Source organism: Musca autumnalis, unplaced genomic scaffold (genome assembly GCF_047663935.1).
Source record: "Musca autumnalis isolate F117 unplaced genomic scaffold, ASM4766393v1 scaffold_5, whole genome shotgun sequence".
NCBI classification, from domain to species: Eukaryota; Metazoa; Arthropoda; class Insecta; order Diptera; family Muscidae; genus Musca; species Musca autumnalis.
Genome location: NW_027412088.1, coordinates 120,115,246 through 120,140,277, shown reverse-complemented (window position 1 = coordinate 120,140,277; position 25,032 = coordinate 120,115,246). Strand labels below are relative to the sequence as shown.

At 33.0% G+C, this 25,032-nt stretch overlaps 1 protein-coding gene across 3 annotated transcripts in view; it reads right to left on the bottom strand.

Moving 5' to 3' along the window:
* The window catches only part of Elk (Eag-like K[+] channel), a 989,230-nt gene that overhangs the window by 446,308 nt on the left and 517,890 nt on the right, over positions 1-25,032 (bottom strand). For all 3 annotated transcript variants that reach the window (XM_073956156.1, XM_073956158.1, XM_073956157.1), the window contains exon 9: positions 1,141-1,345. In XM_073956156.1, the coding sequence (XP_073812257.1) occupies positions 1,141-1,345 (205 nt within the window). The remainder of the gene's footprint in view (positions 1-1,140; positions 1,346-25,032) is intronic.

Sequence of the window (25,032 nt, the reverse complement as noted above, 5' to 3'; positions counted from 1 at the left end):
AGAGCTTGATACTCATATATATATATGACAAACCGCTACATACACGAAACTTCAGGTTTTAACGGACATTTTTCAAAGAGACCAGTAACTGCAAAATTTACGTGTTGTCACCGATGTTGATAAATGTTTATTGTTACAGAATCCACCATTACTAAAAAGTGCTGGCTATACCCGTGAGTTCAGTAAGGCCGTCATCAGACCATCGGCTTTTTCACATGTATGTTGTCACTTTGGGTATACTAATATACAGAACAGCTGATGCCATACATGTGAAAAAGCAGATGGTCTGATGACGGCCTAAGCAGTTTGTATAAAAGCAATGTAGAATCTTGTTATCGCAATTTATGTTTTTTTTATGTGTTCGTGCTTCGAACCCATTAATTCAGGAATTAAAATACAGTCAGTTGACATACACATATGTACGTACCACAATCATTCTAGAAAGCTGTGCGTGCAGTAGCGTCCTACTGCAAGACTTTTTGAAATTTTTTTCTCAAAAATGATTTCCTGTAGTTAAAATGAGTGAACTTTTGCCTATTGATTGGTGCCTATAATAACAATCATTCAACCACTTTGAAAAATTTTTCTTTTTTAAAAACGCTATGAAATAAAAAAAAATTGCTCAAAAAATTATTTCCTGTTGCACGAAAGAATGACCTTTTGTTTATTAATGACCAAAATAAATTTTATTCCATTTAAATATTGAAAAAGGTTAATTTTTATGATATGTGAAATAAAGATATATAATATAAAATAAGCTATATGTAATAAGACGATGATAAAATTAGTGAGAAACAAGCGGTAATGCCACTTTGTTTATGTCGTGTGCCCCCACACCTTGTTTTCAGTTAAATGTCTGCTTACAGTGACTTCAAAAAATTGTCAAAAGTTCTGAAAATTAAAAACTTTAAAAGCTTTTTGTGCGGAATTTTTTTTCACCGAATCAGTTTATAATTAAGATTTTATGTAATTTTAGGTAAAAACTCATCAAAATACGATACGAGCTTTTAATAAAGTCATAAATCCAGTGTTCAGTTTTCTCCTCATTATCAGAATGTTACATTCCACTTATCCTACTGCGTATGGCGTACAAATAAATTATGGGAAAATGTTTTGGATACAAATGATATTTTTACATACCTATGTCCCATCCTGGTTCATTAAACATGTTTTCCTTTTCAGCAATAACGTACCAAATACATGCCAACCAATGAGCCACAAGAGAAAACAATAGCATAAGCAACGTTAATATCATTGCCGTATACTGGGAATATCTGTCCATTTTCTGTAGTAAGCGTGCTAAACGTAATAGGCGCGTGAGCTTCACCAAATGAATGTGTGACTCCTGTAATGTACGAAAAAATAAATTTAATTCAATAGTTTTTTTATGAACGATTTGGGTACGAAAAAAATTTAGTTCAATAGTTTGTTTTATCGCCATTTTCAGATACAGTGAAACACCAGGAAAAATTAAATGTTAAATGTCTGTATAGTCTTGTTTTTTTACTGATCACTCTGATGAGTGGAATGAATGGAACGAGCGCATACAATGTTAAATCTGTTTTTTAAGTTATAGTAAATTATAAAATATAGATGTAGTTAATTAGCTGATGAATTAATTTTCTGTAGCTGATCTTTAAACGCTAACAAATAAGCGACTACGATACGGATCATTGTGTGTACGCGGTCCCTATGTGTGGGTAGGGTTGCCCTCTCGGTCGAAAGGGGTGGGTGTGATTGACGTTGGGAACGTTCGTTTCAAAAAAGATTTATTGTTACGAGTTAAACATACTTTATACAAGCAATACTGCAATTCACATAGAAACAAGTAAGAACCGCGTTAAGTGTCAAAATTTGTATAGCCTCCACTACGAGTTGTACTGAAGTACTAAGCTCTTCCGCCACGTCTAAGCAATTTCCTAGGAGAAGTGGAATATGATTACTGAAGAATATCACTTTCTTTTAAACAAGGCTTAATACAAATGGGACATCCATATTTTCTACCCATTCAGAATCATACCTTTATATTGTGAATAAACCAAAAGATAAACTTATGTTGATCATTTTCTGCGTGGAGTTTTTCTACCCCTTGAGAATCAGAAATAAAAAGTAACAGTCGCTAGAGTGGCATCGAGAGGCATTGTACCTTTCAATCTGAGAACCCACAATAACTCTTCTATCAGATGGTTGATACGTATCGATCATTCTCAGCGGGAACGTTTTGTACCCCTATATAAAAACGTTTACTGACAATTTTTTTTTTGGGAAATTATATGGCAAATTTTAACCATTGCGGTAACATAATGTGGTTAAAACCCTCAAAATACCGAAAATCGAGAGGCAACGTTTCTTTGCAGCTTCCAAACAGTTTGTCTATGTATGTCGATAAGATAATGAATGCGTAAGAAATACAACCAAACCCGTGTGTGTTTTTAAAATTTGTTTTTATTTTGAAGCAAAAGCAAAGGAAATAATATTTCGAAATCTAAAATTTGGGTGTGTTTCATTCGCACACATTTTCGTATCGACATATATAAACAGCCTGTTAATATCACATTTCAATACCAAACATCCTAGGAGTAATAGAAACTTCTGTACCAAGTTATCGAGCTCTATCTTAAATAATGCGAGCGGTATCTTGATTTCAACAGACAGGCGGACAGTCGGACATTGATGTATCAAGATAGAATTTTGTGTTGATTAAGAATAAATATACTTCATAGGATCTCCGACGAATATTTCGTTCTGTTACAAACGGAAGGACAAAAATAATTATACCCTCCATGTTATGGTTAAGACTACAAAAAGTAACACTGAGAAGAAATATTTCAATGCAATTTTATTAACAAACGTAATAACTCACCGCATATTCATGAAATTGTATGGCGATCGGTTAACGTTAACCCGTGCCAGCCGAGCGGTCTATGTTTCCATAGTAATTTGTATGGGCAGGAGGTGTATTTTTACTATAATTCTCAAAAGGCCGCAATTATGGTCCAATCGAAGAAAAAACGAGTTTAGTGTTGTGGCTAAAAAACAAATTCTTCAAAAGTTTGTGCTGTGCTAGCTAAACATTGCATATCAAAGTTCTGCGCTCGAAGAAACAACGGACAAAATGAAACTAATGAATGGTTTTTGGATATATCCACTGCTTCCATCTAAAATGGATGCTGACATATTTAAGATTTAATTTTGTTTTTTTTTTTCAATTTTTATAATAATACTGAAGAGCAACAAGATAATATTCAAAAAATATTACGTCGTTTGATGTATACCTGGATTGGAATCCAAAATGGTAGAATTTACAAGTGTCATTTAGTTGCATTTGAACTCTGCGTGAACCCAGTCGCGTAACGATTCACCCACAAAGTTAGCGGATATCACCACCTTGAGTTAATTGGACTTTTTTAATAAATTCAATCTTTTATACGCGATAGTAATTTTTAAGAAAATTTGAATCGTAAAATTTAGCTATGCGCAAGTAATATGTATGTTTTTTTTACACAAAATAAAGTGCGGTGGCACATCCGAGGTTTTTTACCGATCTATATAAAATAGATGTATAAAATGTTATGCACTTTGAGTAATTTGTAACCACTTTAAGTTTTTTTTGCATTGTGTGATACAACTGGCAGTATACAGCTTCACGACCGTAGCCAAAAATTGTCAATACAAAATAATAAAAATATATTGATTAGAATTGATAGAAAATATTTCAATTTAAAGGAATTTGGGGTGTGGTATTGGTTAATTTCCTAAAATTAATAGTTTTTATTATTAGTAACAGTCGTTCTATAAGTTATTTTTTATACCCTCCACCATAGTATGGAGGGTATATTAAGTTTGTTTTTCCGTTTGTAAGGCATTGAAATACTCATTTGCGACCCTATAAAGTATATATATTCTTGATCAGGGTAAAATTCTGAGTCGATCTGTGCACGTCCGTCCGTCCGTCTGTGGTAATCACTCTAGCATCCACAAAAATGGAGATATAACGCTGAAATAGCTATAAATTGACATTTAGGGTTCTTAAGTGTCAATAAATTTATATAACAAAAGTTTTTGACATAGGTCCACGTTTTGGTATAGCCCCCATATAACGGTATCCCCCGATTTACGGTATTTTGACGTTTTTAGCTACATTTTCAGACCGATTTAGCTATAATTTGACATTTAGGGTTCTTAAGTGTCAATAAACTTATATAACAAAACTAGTGGACATAGGTCCATATTTTGGAATAGCCCCCATATAACGTTACCGCCCGATTTCAGGTATTTTGACGTTTTAAGTCACATTTCTAGACCGAATTAGCTATAATTTGATATTTAGGGTTCTAAGTGACCAAAAAAACTTATATTCGAAAAAATTAAGAACATAGGTACATGTTTTGGTATAGCCCCATATAACGGTATCTCCCGATTTTCGGTATTTTGAGATTTTTACCTACAAGTTTTAACCGAATTAGCTGTAATTTGAACATTTGACATTTGAAATTCTTAGTGGTCACCACACCTCTCCACCAAAAATTGTCAATGAAGGTCGATGTATTGATAAAGCCCCCATATAAAAGTACCTCCCGATTTTCAGTAATTTGATGATTTTAGCTAAAATATTAAACCGAACTAGCAGTAATTTGACATTTGAAGTTCTTAGTGGTCACAACACCTCTCCATCAAAAATTGTCAACATAGGTCCATGTTCGGATATAGCTTCCATATAATGGTACCTCCAAATTTTCAGTAATTAGGCAATTTTAGCTAACTGTAATTTGACATTTGAAGGTTGTAGTGGTCACCACACATCTGCATCAACAATTTTCCACATAGCCCCAATATTTTACTTAAAATTTTTAACCGAACGTAGGTCCATGTTTTGGTATAGCCCCAAAACAAACCTCCCGATTTTCCGTACCTTAGCTTTATTTTTGGACGACCTTTCCGTAATTTGAAATTTAAAAGCCAACAAAAATTGTTCATTTAAGTTCATATTTTCGTATAGCCCACATACCTCCGAACTAGCTGTTAATGGCATTTGAAGTTCCCACGTTATGTACCGATTTTCGGTATTTTGAGGATTCTAGCTACAATTTTTAACCGAATTAGGAGTTATTTGAGATTATAGGCTCCCATCAAAAAATAGGTCCATGTTTTATTATAACCCCTATATAACGGTATCTCCCAATTTCTAGCCCACCAAAAATTGTCAACATATGTACATAGTTAGATATAGGCACCATAAAAAAGGGCCTGAAAATGGTATGAAAAGTTCGGCCCGGCCGAACTTAACGCTTTTTTAATTGTTTAAGTTACTTTAGTTATTATAAACATGGTTTTACTTTTGTTTAGAAGCAAATAATGATCATTTGGTGTTTACAGTTACCTATTACAAGACATGCATCGGTTTTGTAAAGCAAATGTTAAAATTGGTGGAAAAAAGTTTCAGAAGGTTGCGCTCTGATTTGTTCTTGCTTTAGGTGAGAAAAGCGAACTCTTTGTTAGACGTGTAAAAGTTTCAGCTGCAGGCGTTAGCTGACCTACCGGTTTTTAATACATTAAACCTTAATAAGTGGTGTCCTAACTCCCATCTTAATCTGAATTTTTTTGTTGAAAAATATTATGTGGCAAATGACCGTCCACGAAACCCTTTTTGTAAAAGCGTTTACAGTGCCAATTCGGAACAATTTATAGCTCAGAATGTCTTCATTGCTGAGATACTCGTCAGTTCAATTTAAATAAAAAAATTGGAAAAAGTGATGTGCGCCAACCTTTTTTGCATCATAATAATGGTGATATTTTCCATATCCTTTGACGAGGTAAAATCAGAGATATTCAGAATAAAACTTTGAAATTTTGTCCACATAAGTTTTTTGTCCATTCCGACTCTTGAATATTATCCGACCATCACCAAATTTAATATGCTCTTGGAGCAGTGTTGCCGAATTTGACGATTTATCGTCATTTTGACGATTTTTTGGTCTAAAATTGAAAAATGACGATTTGACGATTTTATGGTCCAAAATGACGATTTTTCACGTAATCCCGAATTGCATGAAATAAAACACGATAACTATATTTTGACCAGAATTTTACGAAAGTCTTTAAGGAAAGCAATATTCCAAACTCGGTTTCAGGAGCTATTTTAATGTTTTTAAACAATTTCGAGACGGATTGGCTTTATTTAGGCACATATCTGGAATAGAGGTATTTTCATAGTTTTTGCCTCAAAAATCTTCCTTGATATAATACTTCCTACCCATGTCCTCCTTAATGAGAGTTTTTGTCGATTTTCGACTGCCCATCACCCAAATGTACGTGTACCGACAAGCAAGCGATGTTTGAGCTAATCTGCATTAGTACAAGCTAGAAAACCACAGGGAAAACTATCATCTTCTGAAAGGTGGTACTTAGCGGTACCACTACTTGTCACTTTCAAAAAAAAAAAAAAAATATTGGCTTATTTTGAAGTACAGGTAGTGTAGAGTATGCTACAAAAAATCAAGAAGGGAACAATTTCTTAAGATATGTATGTAGCATAGATACTTTAAGTGCGTTTTTCTTGAAATGGCATATTTGAAGTCGATGCCAACGATAGCTCGAAACCGAATTGACCGATCTCCACATGGTTTGGTGAGCTTATTAAATAAATAAAAAGTTTGCCCATAAGCGAGACAATTTTTAAAAAAAAATTTGCCCGATTTTTTTACAAAAAAAAAGAAACAGTTAATTATAATTCAATTTAATTTTTTTTAAAGTTTGTTTAAAATTCTTTTTCGCCTTAAGGCAAGATTTGAAGGTTCTTAAAATGCTTACAAACATGTACGATAATCGACCCATCCGTTTTCGAGTCATCGTTGACATCGCAAAATGCTTTTACAAAAAAGGGTTTCGCAGATAGCCATTTACCACAAGACTTTGCAATATTTTTCAACAACAAAAATACCAAAAGTAGTATAAGATGTGCTCTTTCTTTCTTGATGAAAGAACTTTTTAAACAAAATTAGGTAGTTTCTTTGAAAACAATTCAAGAAAATGAGTTTTTTTTTGGTCTGCCCAACTAGGAACAACCCTTTAAGTGAGATTGGGTTATATTTATTGCTGTGGGTTGTACATTTTATGTTGTCAGTCTCATTGACAAACCTATCGGCTAACAAATCGCATTAAACGGTAACCAAACGTAGTTTTGGATCATGATGACGATTTTTTGACGATTTTCCAAATTTTGTTGACGATTTGACGATTTTTTTGACGATTTCCGACCAAAAACAGTCGGCAACGCTGTCTTGGAGCCCTATTAACAACCAATTTCGTGGCGATCCTATCGAAATTGCGATCTGTAACGTGATTACAGAGATATGCTCATATGAATAAAACTGTAAATGTTCTCCACAGATTCAAGTTTGAAATGGTGGTTTAACAACGGTTCAACAAAACATGTTACCAATTAATGCATGTTACCAAATACGAAGAATTTGAGCAACGAAATTCAATACAGTCTGCAGGAAAAGAGTGTTTAAGAAAAATAGAAAAATAGAGTTGTTATACCACGTTTTGGTATAGCCCACATATAACGGTACCCCCGACTTACGGTATTTTAACGTTTTTAGCTACATTTTCAGACTGATGTAGTTATAATTTGACATTTATGGTTCTTAAATGTCAATAAACTTATATAACAAAACTTGAGGACATATGTCCACGTTTTGGTATAGTCCCCATATAACGGTGACCCCGATTTTCGGTATTTTGACGGTTTTAGCTACATTTTCAGGCCGATTTAGCTATAATTTGACATTTAGGGTTCTTAAATGTCAATAAACTTATATAACAAAAGTTGTGGACATAGGTCCAGGTTTTGGTATAGCCCCCATATAACGGTACCCCCGATTTACGGCATTTTGACGTTTTTAGCTACATTTTCAGACCGATTATAAATTGACATTTAGGGTTCTTAAATGTCAATAAACTTATATACTACTAGTGGACATAGGTCCATGTTTTGGAATAGCCCCCATCCGATTTAAGTCACATTTTAAGACCGAATTAGATATAATTTGATATTTAGGGTTCTTAGTGACCAAAAAATTTATATTCGAAAAAATTATGAACATACATAGGTCGATGTTTACAAGTTTTAACCGAAATATCTGTAATTTGAACATTTGATATTTGAAATTCTTAGTGGTCACCACACCTCTCCACCAAAAATTGTCAATGAAGGTCGATGTATTGATAAAGCCCCCATATAAAAGTACCTCCCGATTTTCAGTAATTTGATGATTTTAGCTAAAATATTAAACCGAACTAGCAGTAATTTGACATTTGAAGTTCTTAGTGGTCACAACACCTCTCCATCAAAAATTGTCAACATAGGTCCATGTTCGGATATAGCTTCCATATAATGGTACCTCCCAATTTTCAGTAATTTGGCAATTTTAGCTAACTGTAATTTGACATTTGAAGGTTGTAGTGGTCACCACACATCTGCATCAACAATTTTCCACATAGCCCCAATATTTTACTTAAAATTTTTAACCGAACGTAGGTCCATGCTTTGGTATAGCCCCAAAACAAACCTCCCGATTTTCCGTACCTTAGCTTTATTTTTGGACGACCTTTCCGTAATTTGAAATTTAAAAGCCAACAAAAATTGTTCATTTAAGTTCATATTTTCGTATAGCCCACATACCTCCGAACTAGCTGTTAATGGCATTTGAAGTTCCCACGTTATGTACCGATTTTCGGTATTTTGAGGATTCTAGCTACAATTTTTAACCGAATTAGGAGTTATTTGACATTATAGGCTCCCATCAAAAAATAGGTCCATGTTTTATTATAACCCCTATATAACGGTATCTCCCAATTTCTAGCCCACCAAAAATTGTCAACATATGTACATAGTTAGATATAGGCACCATAAAAAAGGGCCTGAAAATGGTATGAAAAGTTCGGCCCGGCCGAACTTAACGCTTTTTTAATTGTTTAAGTTACTTTAGTTATTATAAACATGGTTTTACTTTTGTTTAGAAGCAAATAATGATCATTTGGTGTTTACAGTTACCTATTACAAGACATGCATCGGTTTTGTAAAGCAAATGTTAAAATTGGTGGAAAAAAGTTTCAGAAGGTTGCGCTCTGATTTGTTCTTGCTTTAGGTGAGAAAAGCGAACTCTTTGTTAGACGTGTAAAAGTTTCAGCTGCAGGCGTTAGCTGACCTACCGGTTTTTAATACATTAAACCTTAATAAGTGGTGTCCTAACTCCCATCTTAATCTGAATTTTTTTGTTGAAAAATATTATGTGGCAAATGACCGTCCACGAAACCCTTTTTGTAAAAGCGTTTACAGTGCCAATTCGGAACAATTTATAGCTCAGAATGTCTTCATTGCTGAGATACTCGTCAGTTCAATTTAAATAAAAAAATTGGAAAAAGTGATGTGCGCCAACCTTTTTTGCATCATAATAATGGTGATATTTTCCATATCCTTTGACGAGGTAAAAGCAGAGATATTCAGAATAAAACTTTGAAATTTTGTCCACATAAGTTTTTTGTCCATTCCGACTCTTGAATATTATCCGACCATCACCAAATTTAATATGCTCTTGGAGCCCTATTAACAACCAATTTCGTGGCGATCCTATCGAAATTGCGATCTGTAACGTGATTACAGAGATATGCTCATATGAATAAAACTTTAAATGTTCTCCACAGATTCAAGTTTGAAATGGTGGTTTAACAACGGTTCAACAAAACATGTTACCAATTAATGCATGTTACCAAATACGAAGAATTTGAGCAACGAAATTCAATACAGTCTGCAGGAAAAGAGTGTTTAAGAAAAATAGAAAAATAGAGTTGTTATACCACGTTTTGGTATAGCCCACATATAACGGTACCCCCGATTTACGGTATTTTAACGTTTTTAGCTACATTTTCAGACTGATGTAGTTATAATTTGACATTTATGGTTCTTAAATGTCAATAAACTTATATAACAAAACTTGAGGACATATGCCCACGTTTTGGTATAGTCCCCATATAACGGTGACCCCGATTTTCGGTATTTTGACGGTTTTAGCTACATTTTCAGGCCGATTTAGCTATAATTTGACATTTAGGGTTCTTAAATGTCAATAAACTTATATAACAAAAGTTGTGGACATAGGTCCAGGTTTTGGTATAGCCCCCATATAACGGTACCCCCGATTTACGGCATTTTGACGTTTTTAGCTACATTTGTTTAAGTTACTTTAGTTATTATAAACATGGTTTTACTTTTGTTTAGAAGCAAATAATGATCATTTGGTGTTTACAGTTACCTATTACAAGACATGCATCGGTTTTGTAAAGCAAATGTTAAAATTGGTGGAAAAAAGTTTCAGAAGGTTGCGCTCTGATTTGTTCTTGCTTTAGGTGAGAAAAGCGAACTCTTTGTTAGACGTGTAAAAGTTTCAGCTGCAGGCGTTAGCTGACCTACCGGTTTTTAATACATTAAACCTTAATAAGTGGTGTCCTAACTCCCATCTTAATCTGAATTTTTTTGTTGAAAAATATTATGTGGCAAATGACCGTCCACGAAACCCTTTTTGTAAAAGCGTTTACAGTGCCAATTCGGAACAATTTATAGCTCAGAATGTCTTCATTGCTGAGATACTCGTCAGTTCAATTTAAATAAAAAAATTGGAAAAAGTGATGTGCGCCAACCTTTTTTGCATCATAATAATGGTGATATTTTCCATATCCTTTGACGAGGTAAAAGCAGAGATATTCAGAATAAAACTTTGAAATTTTGTCCACATAAGTTTTTTGTCCATTCCGACTCTTGAATATTATCCGACCATCACCAAATTTAATATGCTCTTGGAGCCCTATTAACAACCAATTTCGTGGCGATCCTATCGAAATTGCGATCTGTAACGTGATTACAGAGATATGCTCATATGAATAAAACTTTAAATGTTCTCCACAGATTCAAGTTTGAAATGGTGGTTTAACAACGGTTCAACAAAACATGTTACCAATTAATGCATGTTACCAAATACGAAGAATTTGAGCAACGAAATTCAATACAGTCTGCAGGAAAAGAGTGTTTAAGAAAAATAGAAAAATAGAGTTGTTATCGAAAGTCAATAATAAGGAGATGATTGTAACTCTTAATGATGTATGGTAGGTGCCAACTACATATATCGCGAAACCTTTTTTCGATTTTAGCTGCACACGACAAATAGCAAATACACATCTACCACGAACGAACGCAAAATGTACGTTAATGGAGGACTTGTGGTACATGGTCAGAGCGAAATAAATGGCACACTATACAACCTTAATGTCCTTGTAAAGTCTCACATGCAGAATATATCCCTACTTGAAGAAAAGTCGGTGTTACAGTTAAACCACGAACGATGGGGACATCAAGATTATGAAGCTACAAAAGGAAATGGGTATTTCAATGAAGAATACAAGCGGAAATTCAATTTTTTTCAATCCAAATACTTTATTTTTTCTATGAAAATATTACAAAAAGTGTTTGTTAGTTGTGTACATTATATTTTAAGTGTTGTAGATAAAAGAAAGTTATACGGCATGGTTTGGCTTTCAAACCGACTGCCTGCAAAATGAGTTGTATTAATAAATTAATTCTCTTATTAGCCATTGTCTATATGTAGACGCCTGTGTTATATAGTTGATTAGATTGTTCCATTCGCCATTTTCACCACCATTTCACCACAAGCGGAAATTGTGAACCAGGCATTTTTGGAAAGTCTTCTAGGAAACCTTTTGGAAGACGTCACGCTGCGAGTGAACTTTTAGAAATAGTATCAACTGATGCATGTGGGCCTTTTCCACCTTCATTTAGAGGATAAAGATAACTTGTAGTATTTAAAGATCATCATACATATCGATATGGGTATTTCCTCAAACAAAAATCAGAAATGAAAGATTCATTAAAAAATATGTTGATTCACGCAAAATGTCAAGGACACACTGTAAAAACGTTAATTAGTGACAACGGTGGTGAATTTGACAACGATGACGTCATAAAAATCCTTGCTCAGCATGGAGTTTCTCATAAGTTGACTGCTCCGTATACCCCGTAGCAAAATGGGTGTGCTGAAAGAGTGAATAGAACGATCGTAGAAATGGGAAGGACTTTCAAGTACGCAAATGTTTGTTTTAGCACCGAACTCAGGTAAGATGCTGTCAAAAAATTTATTTTCCCTGATTGACAATTTTATTAGCTTTCTAATGGTATACATATAAGCTTAATCGGTTACTTAAAATTGGTACAAAATCCGGGTTTTATATCGCTATATCCGGTTCAAAATATTAGATAACCGGATCTATACTCCAAGAAATTTTTTCATTAACGTGATTAGCATATCGGGAGCTATATATGGTAAATATTTCAGATACATCCCAGATGTCAATATAAGCGATAACCAATGGGTATGTCTACCTACCAATACATAACAAATAACGAATATACAGAAAAACAAAACATAGTTTTTTTTTCTGAACAAAAACCGGGTAAGTGTCAAAAAGGACAATGAAAACGTGACAATATCGATTAGTTGTCAATGAGAACCGTACCTAAAATTCTCTGAGCAATATTTTTGTGGAATATTTGGATGCTGTAAAATCTCATCTTGTGGTACTTTTACTACGGTTCAAGAAAGGACGACAAGGACATGAAAGGAATTGAGTTAGAAGAATGAAATGTTCTACAAAAAGGTTCGCCATTCGATTTGACTGAAGACATGTAATCTCAAAACGAACCTACAATAACGGCAAACAGAGATATAAAGCTATTTTCTCAATCATCATAGGCGAAAATTCAAAAAATTCATCGCGCGATATCTCAGAAACTTGACCTATGAGGAAAATTTCCTTTTGGGTTCTTAATATACTCACCAAGGGCTTTCATCTCCAAAAGGAATTTTCCACCGCACAGACCTTGAGCTCATCTTTGTGGCACAGTGTTATAAACAAAATTGAAAGCTGTTTATAAAAATAATTTTCCAAGGTACAATTTCAACAATATAATTTGCTATAATGCAACACATACATTCGCAACAATACGAAAATTAACTCATTCCGACAAACAGATGGTCTTTGATTTGCCTTCTCCAAAACAAACAATAAACAAAGCGCCATTTTAATTATTTCTCTCTTTTTCTCTCCCTATTTTTTTTTTCGACCAAATAATTTTTTATTTGCTGGCAGTTTGCTCAAACAGTTTCTGGGAGAAAATATATTTTCAAATGTGACACACGGCAAACATGTTTGCCCATTACGTTATTTGTCACTGTTTGAACAAACAAAATGTGTCAAATATTTGCCTGTAATGTGAACTCAAATAAAAATTTGTATGAAATTCTCATTTGTTTGGGCAAATATGGTAAAACGAATTTGTATCAAATAATAATGTGACGTTACCTTAAGTGTGCAAAAATTATTTTTAGTGGTTCTACGTACATACATGAATACGACTACCTTCTAAAAGAAATTATCCTAACTTTTCAAACAACAATACTGACTTGATAATCCATAATCTTTGTCGTACATAGAGTAAAATAAAAAAAAACTCAACGCTGAATAACGCATAATATATACACAGAAAAAAAATACACCCCGAAAATTTTGATTAAAAGCTTCATCACCATATTTTTGTTGAATGTCGATAAAATATTTCATATTGGGAAAATATTTATCAAACATGAAAATGTTACTAAAAAGCGACCGATAAACGAGTTCAAACAAATAATTCATTGAAATTTGTTTAAGTTTTTTAACCAATATTTGTTATAATGGTTTTCTAGGTTTGCCACATGTTCTCGCTCTCAAGAGCGAGAGAAAATAACTTCTTATGGCATAGAGAGATTTTCCGCTACAACAATATGCTGTGTTTATGTGTGTCGTTGTTATGTTTATTTTAAAGCATGGGTATGACATTTTAGCGGCATGGTGGGTATTTTTTTTTTATCTACTTGTTGCCACCGCGAATGCTTGTATGTATACTAAAACTTTGGTTTGGTTTTTTTATGAACCTAACAAAAGAAGAGGGAAAGAAAGAAGCATTTATTTTTTAACCAACAGTTTGGTGGCAGTCTGTTTTAGTCGTTCGCTGTGATCAGATCAAAAAGTTTGGAAATAAATCAGTGTTTATGTGTGAATAATGGTGCTTATACCTACATTTTATGATTGGAACCAAATTTTGTAATGTGATGCAAAAATCGGAAAAAGGAGAAATATTTTATTGGACGAAGAAGCAATCGCACGGTAATACTATTTTTTATATATATTTGAAATATGATGCACCTATATATTTATTACATTTTATTTGAGATGCCGATTTTGATGATTTTTAATTTAGCAGGAGAATTTCTTTTATTTCACAACTAAAGAGAAGCGTTTAACGAGATTCCTGTATTTTATATTTAAAAGTGTTTTATTTGTTTTCTTCCATTTAAATTCAAGTACGACACTAAATTATTACTTTTGTTATAAATTGTTTCATTTCGTTTTTCGTTCATTTATTTCTTGTATGATTTATAATTGTGTATGTACCTAGCGTCTGTTCTTGTTTTGCATTTGGCATTCCATAATTTCAATAAAAAAAGCAACCACCACCATTTATAAATATGTGTGTAAGTATCTATCTTTTTGTGGCTTTGGGTTTGTATTTAACAAAAACCAACAAAATAATTGTAAATATGAACATATTTTTATCGATATTTGCTTTGATATTTAACAAACCTTATTGTATATTTGAAATTTTTTTTATCAAATAAAAATTAGAAAGGCGATAAACCAGTTTGTTAAAATGAAAAATATTTTATCCCTTGAAAAAAAAATCAACAAAATTCTTAGTTAATATGAGAATTGCTTCATCAAAATAGTTTCTAATGAAAACAACAATTTTTTTATCGACGATTGTCAATATGAACATTACTTTTATCGGCAAGAAATCAATCAAAAATTAATCAGATTTTTGAATTTTTTTATCAAATGGTTACAATTTTTTTTCTGTGTAAAAACAAAAACTATAATCCCGTAACGTGGACATGATATATTGGGGGTTATCATTAATGAAATTTCGCCGTGAGTTTCATCTTTCCGCCGTTGCAACGTAAGGGAGAAAGTGAAAAAATTCACGGGGAATTGCCGTGCATGATAACCCCCATTATGTTCAAAATTACCATTTTTTAATGAATGACTAGTTTCACAATTTCTTCAATAAAAAAATAACGGCAAAAAACGGCTCGAGTTATGAGTTGATTTTGAAAGAAAACACTCCACACTAAAACACAAAATTATAATATTCCCACCCTTTAGAAATCATTTTTTATAACTCTATGTACTTTTCGAAAATATGGACCCAGTTTTATTTATTTCTAATTATAGTTTTACATCACTTTTTCTATACCTTATGCTTTCTCAAATGTTGATACCTATCTGAGTTTCAAGATTCCATTCTAAAATTATCGCTCTTCATCCGCAAAACAAAAATAATTACACCTTAAAAACAAAAAAAAAAAAAAAAATATTTTTATACAGTTACTTTAATTTTTTTAATCTGCCTGATTTGTGATTTCGACCCTCTGTGCGTTGATAATATCCGGATATTGGAGGAAACAACGACAAAGGAGGTTTATTTGAACGTTTTCAAAAACGATTTAACCAACTGCGTCCAGAAATTTGAGTTTGCTGACCCTGAAAATTCAAACAAATTGCATTATAAATACTACCAAGACAACAACTTTAAACAAAAACCTTATTTATGTAGGATTTGGTTGTAATACACCGGCACAAATGTTATCGATACCCCAGCCCGAAGTCCCGATATTAACTGTTATTATACCATCCAATATTATCATAACACCTACAAATACTATTTACCAGAATCAAGTCTCCTAAAATTCCCTTACAGCGCAACCCAGTTTTCATAATTTTTACAGTTAATTGAAATAAAAACTAAAATCATTTTTTGTTCTTCCGCTTAAATAAACGAAAGAACAAATAATGTTTTTTTCTTCCGCTTATATAAACGAAAGAACAAACACACAAACATACCCTCTTTTACAAGTACACGTGCCACCCTAACTTTCATCATTCATAAACAATAGATGAAATAACATTCGATTTTGCAACAGTAATTCAAGTTGCACTTCCGTTAAAATAAACTCGTTGCCTACAGTTTAGTCCGGTCAAAATAGACATTGAAATAGCAAAAATTCCCACAAAGCTGAATTTTGGTGGAGAGCTAGGGTTTGCCATTAGAAGCAACGTCCTAAAAGTCCCCATCGATCCCATGTGTGCAAAACAAAATTCGGGGTCAAAGGTCAAATTTTAAGGGTTTTTAGGTTTTCGGATTTATTTTTTGAAAGCGGTTGTTCTAATCAAAAAGTGACTAAAGTAAATATTGTAGACAGAAAAATTATCTATAAGCTTGACCTTTATAATTTTTTCCTAGAAGGAACCATTCTTGAGATATAGCTGTTCTAAAAAACACATGATTTTTATGCACTTATAAGGGAAATATGCAAAAAAATTCCAACAAAATCGGAGCGTGTTTAGTAGAGTTATTCAATGTTAGAGTCATTTTATGCAAAAATAGCCCACTTAACCCACATGTATAATCGAAAGTCCAACGGGAACGACTCCAACGAAAACTCTCCGATTTTTTTCAAGTTTTGTCCGAAGGTAGGGTCTGTTGCGCTGATTACGGAAATGTATAATTTTCAACGGTTGCAGATCCGGTTCACCGGTTATTCGACCCGAAAGGCCAAATTTAAAAACCGGGTTAGACCCGGTTCTACTGAACCGATTACTGCAAAGTGGATATCGTTTGAAAGCTTACGGAAGTAACTAACACATAGCGTCGTTACTTTAACCGGTTCCCCTCAGAATGTACGTACGCGGCTAATTTTTTATTTGACCTTTAGATCGCGATATCTCGAAAATGGTAAGTCTTTTTTAAGAATCATAAAGAATACTCTTGTAGACAATTATTGAATCTACAACTTTTACTTTAGCCGGCTTTTGCTAAGTCTTACCGTTTTTGAGAAAAATTAAAAAATCTGAATAATGCCTCCAAAAATGACCTTTGACCCCGAATAACTTGTTTTGCACACATGGGATCGATGGGGACTTTTAGGACGTTGCTTCTAATGGCCAACCCCAGCTCTCCACCAAAATTCAGCTTTGTGGGAATTTTTGCTATTTCCCCCTTATACGCATGTCTATTTTGACCGGACTAGTTGCATTCTTGGTAGTTCTTTTCAACAGACAAAATTCTAATTAATTCGACAACTTATAAAAACAATTTAAGGAAATTTTGGTTGACACAAACATTTTAATATTGTTCTAACCTAAGGAAAAATATATAAATAGCAAATAAAATTAATATAAAAATCAGTCTTAAGATAGATTCAAAATTGAACTCGTGAATAAAGTAATCATCCTAAAGAGTATTAAAAATAAAAACCATAATTTTTTCTCTTATTACAAGACGGTGATAATAATTGGCGCAGTCGCACAGAGATTAATTAAAAAAATGAAATTCGGGTTTTGGGTATAACTGTCGTAACATGGTTATAGGGTACAAAATTCTACGTCTCTAACCAAAATGTCAAGATCATATCGCTCATTTACTCAAAGAGTGACACATTTCAAAAAATCAAGTTTCGAGAAAAACGCGTTTTAAGTTGTCGATTGAAATTTGAGTTCCCAACTTAAAAAGGTTATTACAAAAAACTAAAATAACTAGTTGGACCATATTTTGCAAAGAACTTGCCAGATATCAGTGCTAAATTTCTGTGCAAGATTAAGCATGACTTGAAGTGTTTTAGTGCTTCATAAATGCAAAAAACTTTTTTGATGATTTATGCCAAACTCCTAGAAAATAAGCTGTAACTCGTTGAGTTTTAGGGATATCAACTTGAAAATTTGACACAAGATAAAGTAGAAGTCGTAGAAAAAATAGAAATTGCTAACTCAAAAAACCCATTTTTTGAGTTATGCCACTCTTTGAGTATATGAGCGATATGTTGTTTACTATTATAGTTACACAGTGTTAAAGTTGAAGATTTCTTTACAATTTCAAAAGTAGCATAAAAAATTAAATTTTCTTGTGTTTAAAGTGTAATATCTTGTGTTTATGCTTTGAAAGTGGTCATTATAGAATGGAATCTTCAACTACAGGTAATTTAAAAAAATTAAATTAAATTAAAATTAATTTAAAACTCGTCCACATTTTCCCTATTTTTGAAAAGTGTATAGAGTATTAAAAAAAAGTAGCGCGATAATGATAATTTTGTATTTTAGTCCTGAGTGTTGTCTTGTGAAACCAACTTATAACTCGGCCGTTTTTGCCGTTTTTTATTGAAGAAATGGTGAACAAAGTCATTTAAGCAAAAATCTACTTTTTTCGTTAGTTTATTCTGTTTTCGTTTTCTATGTTTTGTTTGTTGTCTTTGAAGTTTTTATTTGACTTCTGATTTCTGTTTACACCCTACATAAGGCAATGTATAAACAGCAAGTTATGATAACAAAAACTGTTAAACCCAGTTGGATAGATTTTTGATTTTTAACATCATTAATCACATTTTATTAGCAATTAGAAAAATATAGTTATTGTATGTAATGTGTAAGGGGTTCAAAAGTCGGTGAAGTCGAATGTCATTTTGTTTTGTAAACATTTCCATATGTTTTTATTGTTGTAAAATAATTCAGCTAAATCTCGGGTTTTGTTGTTTTTAAATTTTAAAACAACAAGTTTTTTATTTAAAGTGGGATGTAGTTAAAATTGATTTAATTTCGAGAAAGGCAAAGAATACTAGTTTCGTCCAACGCCACTTGGACTCATCAGTTCTCTTAGTTCTTTGTATTGAAACAAAGAACTCTTCCCCAATTTTATAACGATCAGAGCTCAAGAATAAACGTAACCAGTGAATTCGTTTTAATGCGAATTCATCAGAAACGTTTAAAAATCTCGTAGCCGCATATGTAAACCAAGTATCTACTTCCCACTGTTATGGTCTTTGCATTGCAAAGAAACGCATAACAAAGATGGTTTGTTGTAAACAACAACAAACTATCGTCACCGTGCTGTGTGTCTATTTTTAGATTCACTTTTGGCAGTTTTGTTGAGATGTGTATTATTTTATTGTTGCAAAATAATTCAGTTAAATCTCGGGTTTTGTTGTTTTTAAATTTTAAAACAACAAGTTTTTTATTTAAAGTGGGGAAGAGTTCTATGTTTCAATACAAAGCACTAAGAGAACTGATGAGTCCAAGTGGCGTTGGACGAAACTAGTATTCTTTGCCTTTCCCGAAATTAAATCAATTTTAACTACATCCCACTTTAAATAAAAAACTTGTTGTTTTAAAATTTAAAAACAACAAAACCCGAGATTTAGCTGGATTATTTGACAACAATAAAATAATACACATCTCAACAAAACTGCGAAAAGTGAATCTAAAAATAGACACACAGCACGGTGACGATAGTTTGTTGTTGTTTACAACAAACCATCAAAATTTGTTATGCACTCATAGTCATGACTCATGAGTGATGCAAAGTTAATATATGTAATACTAGCAAAATGCCCGCTACTTCGTATGCGGAAAGGATATAAAAAAAACAAATAAACAATATATAATATGGAAATGACAAACACTGAAAATTTGGTCGCACTTATACCAATTTTAATCAATATTTATTTTTATCTTAGTACTGTACGTACCCCTTAAGTTCGATTTTCAAAAAGATCAGCCGTATCTCACCCTTACACATTAACAGCGAGATCAACGTTGCACACCAATACACACCCTAACTCCAAAAAATAAAAATTCCAGCACTGTCCCTACACCCAAAAACAAATTGAGTACCATTAAGTAATTTTCGTATACTTATGGTACGTATTTCGACGACATATCTCGGCCATACACGGACATTAATACAAAATAATTACAGTAAATTCCATAATAATTACAGTAATTCCAAATCTCAAGATTCCAGCTGTATCCGTTCGTCCAATTCCAAATTGTACCAAACTTAAAATCAAGTCGAACTCTTCGTACCCATAAGTAAGATTTTCCAAAACTACCTCAATCCTTCACTTTAGTAGTAATCTTACTTCCAAATTTCAGGATTCAAACTCTATCCGTTAAACCAAATTAAAATTGTACTAAATTTAGAACAATTTAGAATTTTCGTACCAATTTTCAAAACTTCCTCAACGCAACAGGGCTACAATAATCATACTTTCAAATTGCAGGATTCCACCGCTATCCGTTCACCTACATACAAATTGTACTAAATTTAGTACCATTTAGTGCTTTTCGTAACCATAAGTTTGCTTTTTCAAAACAACCTGAATCCTACTCTTCGACTGTAATCGTAATTCCAAATTTCAGGATTCCAGCTCTATTAATTCACCCGAATCCAAATTGTATCAAATTTAGTACCATTTCTTTCCCAAACAAAAATTTTAGGATTCCAGCTCTACCCGTTTACCCAAATCCATATTGTACCATATTTAGTACCATTCAGTACTTCTCGTACCCATACGTACGACTTTTCAAAATTTCCTCAATACTACACTCCTACAGTAATCTTAATTCCTAATTCCAACACTATCCGTTTACTAAAATTCAAATTGTACCAAATTTAGTGCTTTTTGTACCCATAAGTACGAATTTCCAAAACTACCTCAATTCTACTGTCCGGCAGTAATCTTAGTTCCAAATTTCAGAATTCCAGCTCTATCCGTTCATCCAAATCCAAATTGTACCAAATTTAGTACTATTTAGTACTTTTCGTACCCAAAGGTACGAATTTCCAAAACTATCTCAATCCTACACCCCTACAGTAATCATAATTCAAAACTTTAGGATTCCAGCTCTATCCGTTCACCCAAATCCAAATTTAGTACTGCTCGTAATCATAAATACGAACTTCCAAAACCATTTCCTTATTTCAACGCCATTTCCCAACCTTGATTCCCATACCAAATTTGAAGATTCTAGCTTTATCCATTAAAAATATGCAATTGGTACCAAATTTAGAAACTTTTAGTACTTTTCGTACGCTTATAGTTCGAGTTTCAAAATACCCTTTGGTACATCTTCCTAACTCTCCATCAAAATTTCAGATTTCTAGCTCTTCGCGTTTGCCTAATACAATGGATTCCATATTTAGTACACTTTAGCACTTTACACATAAACAAATTGTACCAAATTCTGTACAATTCGATTTTCCAAAACAACCTTAATCCTTCACTTCAACAGTAACCATAATTCCAAATAACAGGATTCCAGCGCTATCCGTGCACTCAAATCCAAGTTGTACCATTTGGTACATTTCGTACCTATAAGTACGAATTTCAAAAACTACTTCCATCTCAATCCTATACTCCAACAGCAGTCTGATCAAATTCCAGGATTCCAGCTCTATCCGTTCTCCCAAATCCAAATTGTACCACAGGTAGTACCACTTAGTACTTTTCGTACCCTTACTACCTCAGTCCTACACTCCAATAGTAATCCTAATTTCAAATTTCAGGACTCAAACACTATCCGTCACCCAAATCCAAATTCTACCTCTATAGCCTACCGCGAACGAGTTGCAAATTCTAACTTTTTCCGTTTACTAAAATTCATACTTTAAATTAAAATAAATAAAATTAAAATACTTAAAATTCAGGATTCCAGTTCTATCCGTTCACCCAAATCCAAATTGTAAAAAATTTAGTACCATTTAGTACTTTTCGTACACATAAATACGAATTTCCAAAATTTCCCCAATCCTATGCTCCAACAGTAATCTCAATTTCAAATTTCAGGATTCCAGCTCTGTCCGTTCACTCGAATCCCTATTGTACCAAATTTAGTACTTTTCGAACACATAAGTACGAATTTCCAAAACCACCCTCATATCTCAGTCCTACACTTCACAGTAATCTTAATTCCAAATTTCAGGTTTCCAGCTACATACATACGTTCACCCAAATCCAAATTGTACTAAATTTAGTACCATTTAGTACTTTTCGTACCCATAAGTACGAATTTTCAAAACTACCTCAATTCTACACCCCACCAGTAATCTCAATTCCAAATTTCGAGATTCCAACTATATCCGTTCACCCAAATCCCCATTGTCCCAAATTTAGTACCATTTAGTACTTTTCATTCACATAAGTAAGAATTTCCAAAACTTCCCCAGTCCTACACTCCAACATTAATATCAATTCCAAATTTCAGGAATCCAGCTCTATCCGTTCACCCAAATCCAAACTGTACTAAATTTAGTACCATTTAGTACTTTTCGTACATTCAAGTTTCCAAAAACCCTTTGGTGCATCTTTCTTACTCTTCATCAGTGATCCTCAGTCCAAATTTGAGGAATCAAGCTCTATCCGTTCACCCAAATCGAAACTGTACCAAATTTAGTGCTATTTAGTATTTTTCGTACCCTATGTACGAATTTCCAAAACTTCCACAATACTAAACTCCACCAGTAATCTCAGTTCCAAATTTAGAGATTCCAGCGCTATCCGTTCACCCAAATCCCCATTATACAAAATTTAGTTCCATTTAGTACTTTCCGTACACATAAGTACTAATTTCCAAAACCACCCTCATATCTCAATCCTACACTTCAACAGTAATATTAATTCCAAATTTCAGGTTTCCAGCTCTATCCGTTCATTCAAATCCAAATTGTACTAAATTTAGTACGATTTAGTACTTTTCGTACCCATAAGTACGAATATTCAAAACTACCTCAATCCTACACCCCACCAGTAATCTCAATTCCAAATTTCGAGATTCCAGTTATTATCCGTTCACCCAAATCCCCATTGTATCAAATTTAGTACCATTTAGTACTTTTCATACACATAAGTACGAATTTCCAAAAGTTCTGCAATCCTACACTCCAACAGTAACCTCAATTCCAAATATCAGGATTCCAGCTCTATCCGTTCACCCAAATCCCTATTGTACCAAATTTAGTACTATTTAGTACTTTTCGTACACATAAGCACGAATTTCCAAAACTACCCTCATATCTCAATCCTACACTACAACAGTAACCTTAATTCCAAATTCCAGGTTTCCAGCTCTTTACGTTCACCCAAATGTAAATTGTACTAAATTTAGTACTTTTCGTACACATGTTTGGTAATTTTCCAAACCATTTCCTTTTAGAAGCACCACTTCCCAACCTTGATTTCCATACCAAATTCCTATATTCCTATATTCCTGGGGCCTATTATTGATTTCATTAATTATTTAGCGATTTCTTCAAATTACAGATTTTGAAATTGAATAGTTATGACTGTACATATCCATATACGATAAAATTCTTAATTGCAAATAAATCGTGGTAATATGCACAATTTTATTGCACTTTCATTGATTTGCAAACATTTAGTTATTACCAAAAAGTGAGGTCCATACAGTTTTTAGTTGTTGTTATTTCTGGCCGATTTCTGAATTTATTCCCCTAATGTTGTCTTCAACAGCAACTCATTTGTTCAACAAACCCAACATCATTTATTGAAAGAATTTTTGTTTTAATTTTAAATTGAAACTGTACCAAATTTAGTGCTATTTAGTATTTTTCGTACCCTATGTACGAATTTCCAAAACTTCCACAATACTAAACTCCACCAGTAATCTCAGTTCCAAATTTAGAGATTCCAGCGCTATCCGTTCACCCAAATCCCCATTATACAAAATTTAGTTCCATTTATTACTTTCCGTACACATAAGTACTAATTTCCAAAACCACCCTCATATCTCAATCCTACACTTCAACAGTAATATTAATTCCAAATTTCAGGTTTCCAGCTCTATCCGTTCATTCAAATCCAAATTGTACTAAATTTAGTACGATTTAGTACTTTTCGTACCCATAAGTACGAATATTCAAAACTACCTCAATCCTACACCCCACCAGTAATCTCAATTCCAAATTTCGAGATTCCAGTTATTATCCGTTCACCCAAATCCCCATTGTATCAAATTTAGTACCATTTAGTACTTTTCATACACATAAGTACGAATTTCCAAAAGTTCTTCAATCCTACACTCCAACAGTAACCTCAATTCCAAATATCAGGATTCCAGCTCTATCCGTTCACCCAAATCCCTATTGTACCAAATTTAGTACTATTTAGTACTTTTCGTACACATAAGCACGAATTTCCAAAACTACCCTCATATCTCAATCCTACACTACAACAGTAACCTTAATTCCAAATTCCAGGTTTCCAGCTCTTTACGTTCACCCAAATCTAAATTGTACTAAATTTAGTACCATTTAGTACTTTTCGTACACATGATTGGTAATTTTCCAAACCATTTCCTTTTAGAAGCACCACTTCCCAACCTTGATTTCCATACCAAATTCCTATATTCCTATATTCTTGGGGCCTATTATTGATTTCATTAATTATTTAGCGATTTCTTCAAATTACAGATTTTGAAATTGAATAGTTATGACTGTACATATCAATATACGATAAAATTCTTAATTGCAAATAAATCGTGGTAATATGCACAATTTTATTGCACTTTCATTGATTTGCAAACATTTAGTTATTACCAAAAAGTGAGGTCCATACAGTTTTTAGTTGTTGTTATTTCTGGCCGATTTCTGAATTTATTCCCCTAATGTTGTCTTCAACAGCAACTCATTTGTTCAACAAACCCAACATCATTTATTGAAAGAATTTTTGTTTTAATTTTAAATTGAAAATCAAAATTTTTACAAATGCATCGTTTGTAATCATCTTTTCTAACTGTATTTTAACGAATGAAAATCTTTTGTGCGACACCTGTTATGTGAAAACTAAATCAGGATCGGTTTGTATTTTTCGCGTAATTTATGTTTAAACCATTATCACCAACTGCGACATCTGTTGCAATGGAAGATAACAAATGTCTTGTCTTTCTATTATTTAGTGGTTTACGATAAAATAAGTGCGCCTAGAAGTAAACTACAAAATTTGAAATTATGTGTGA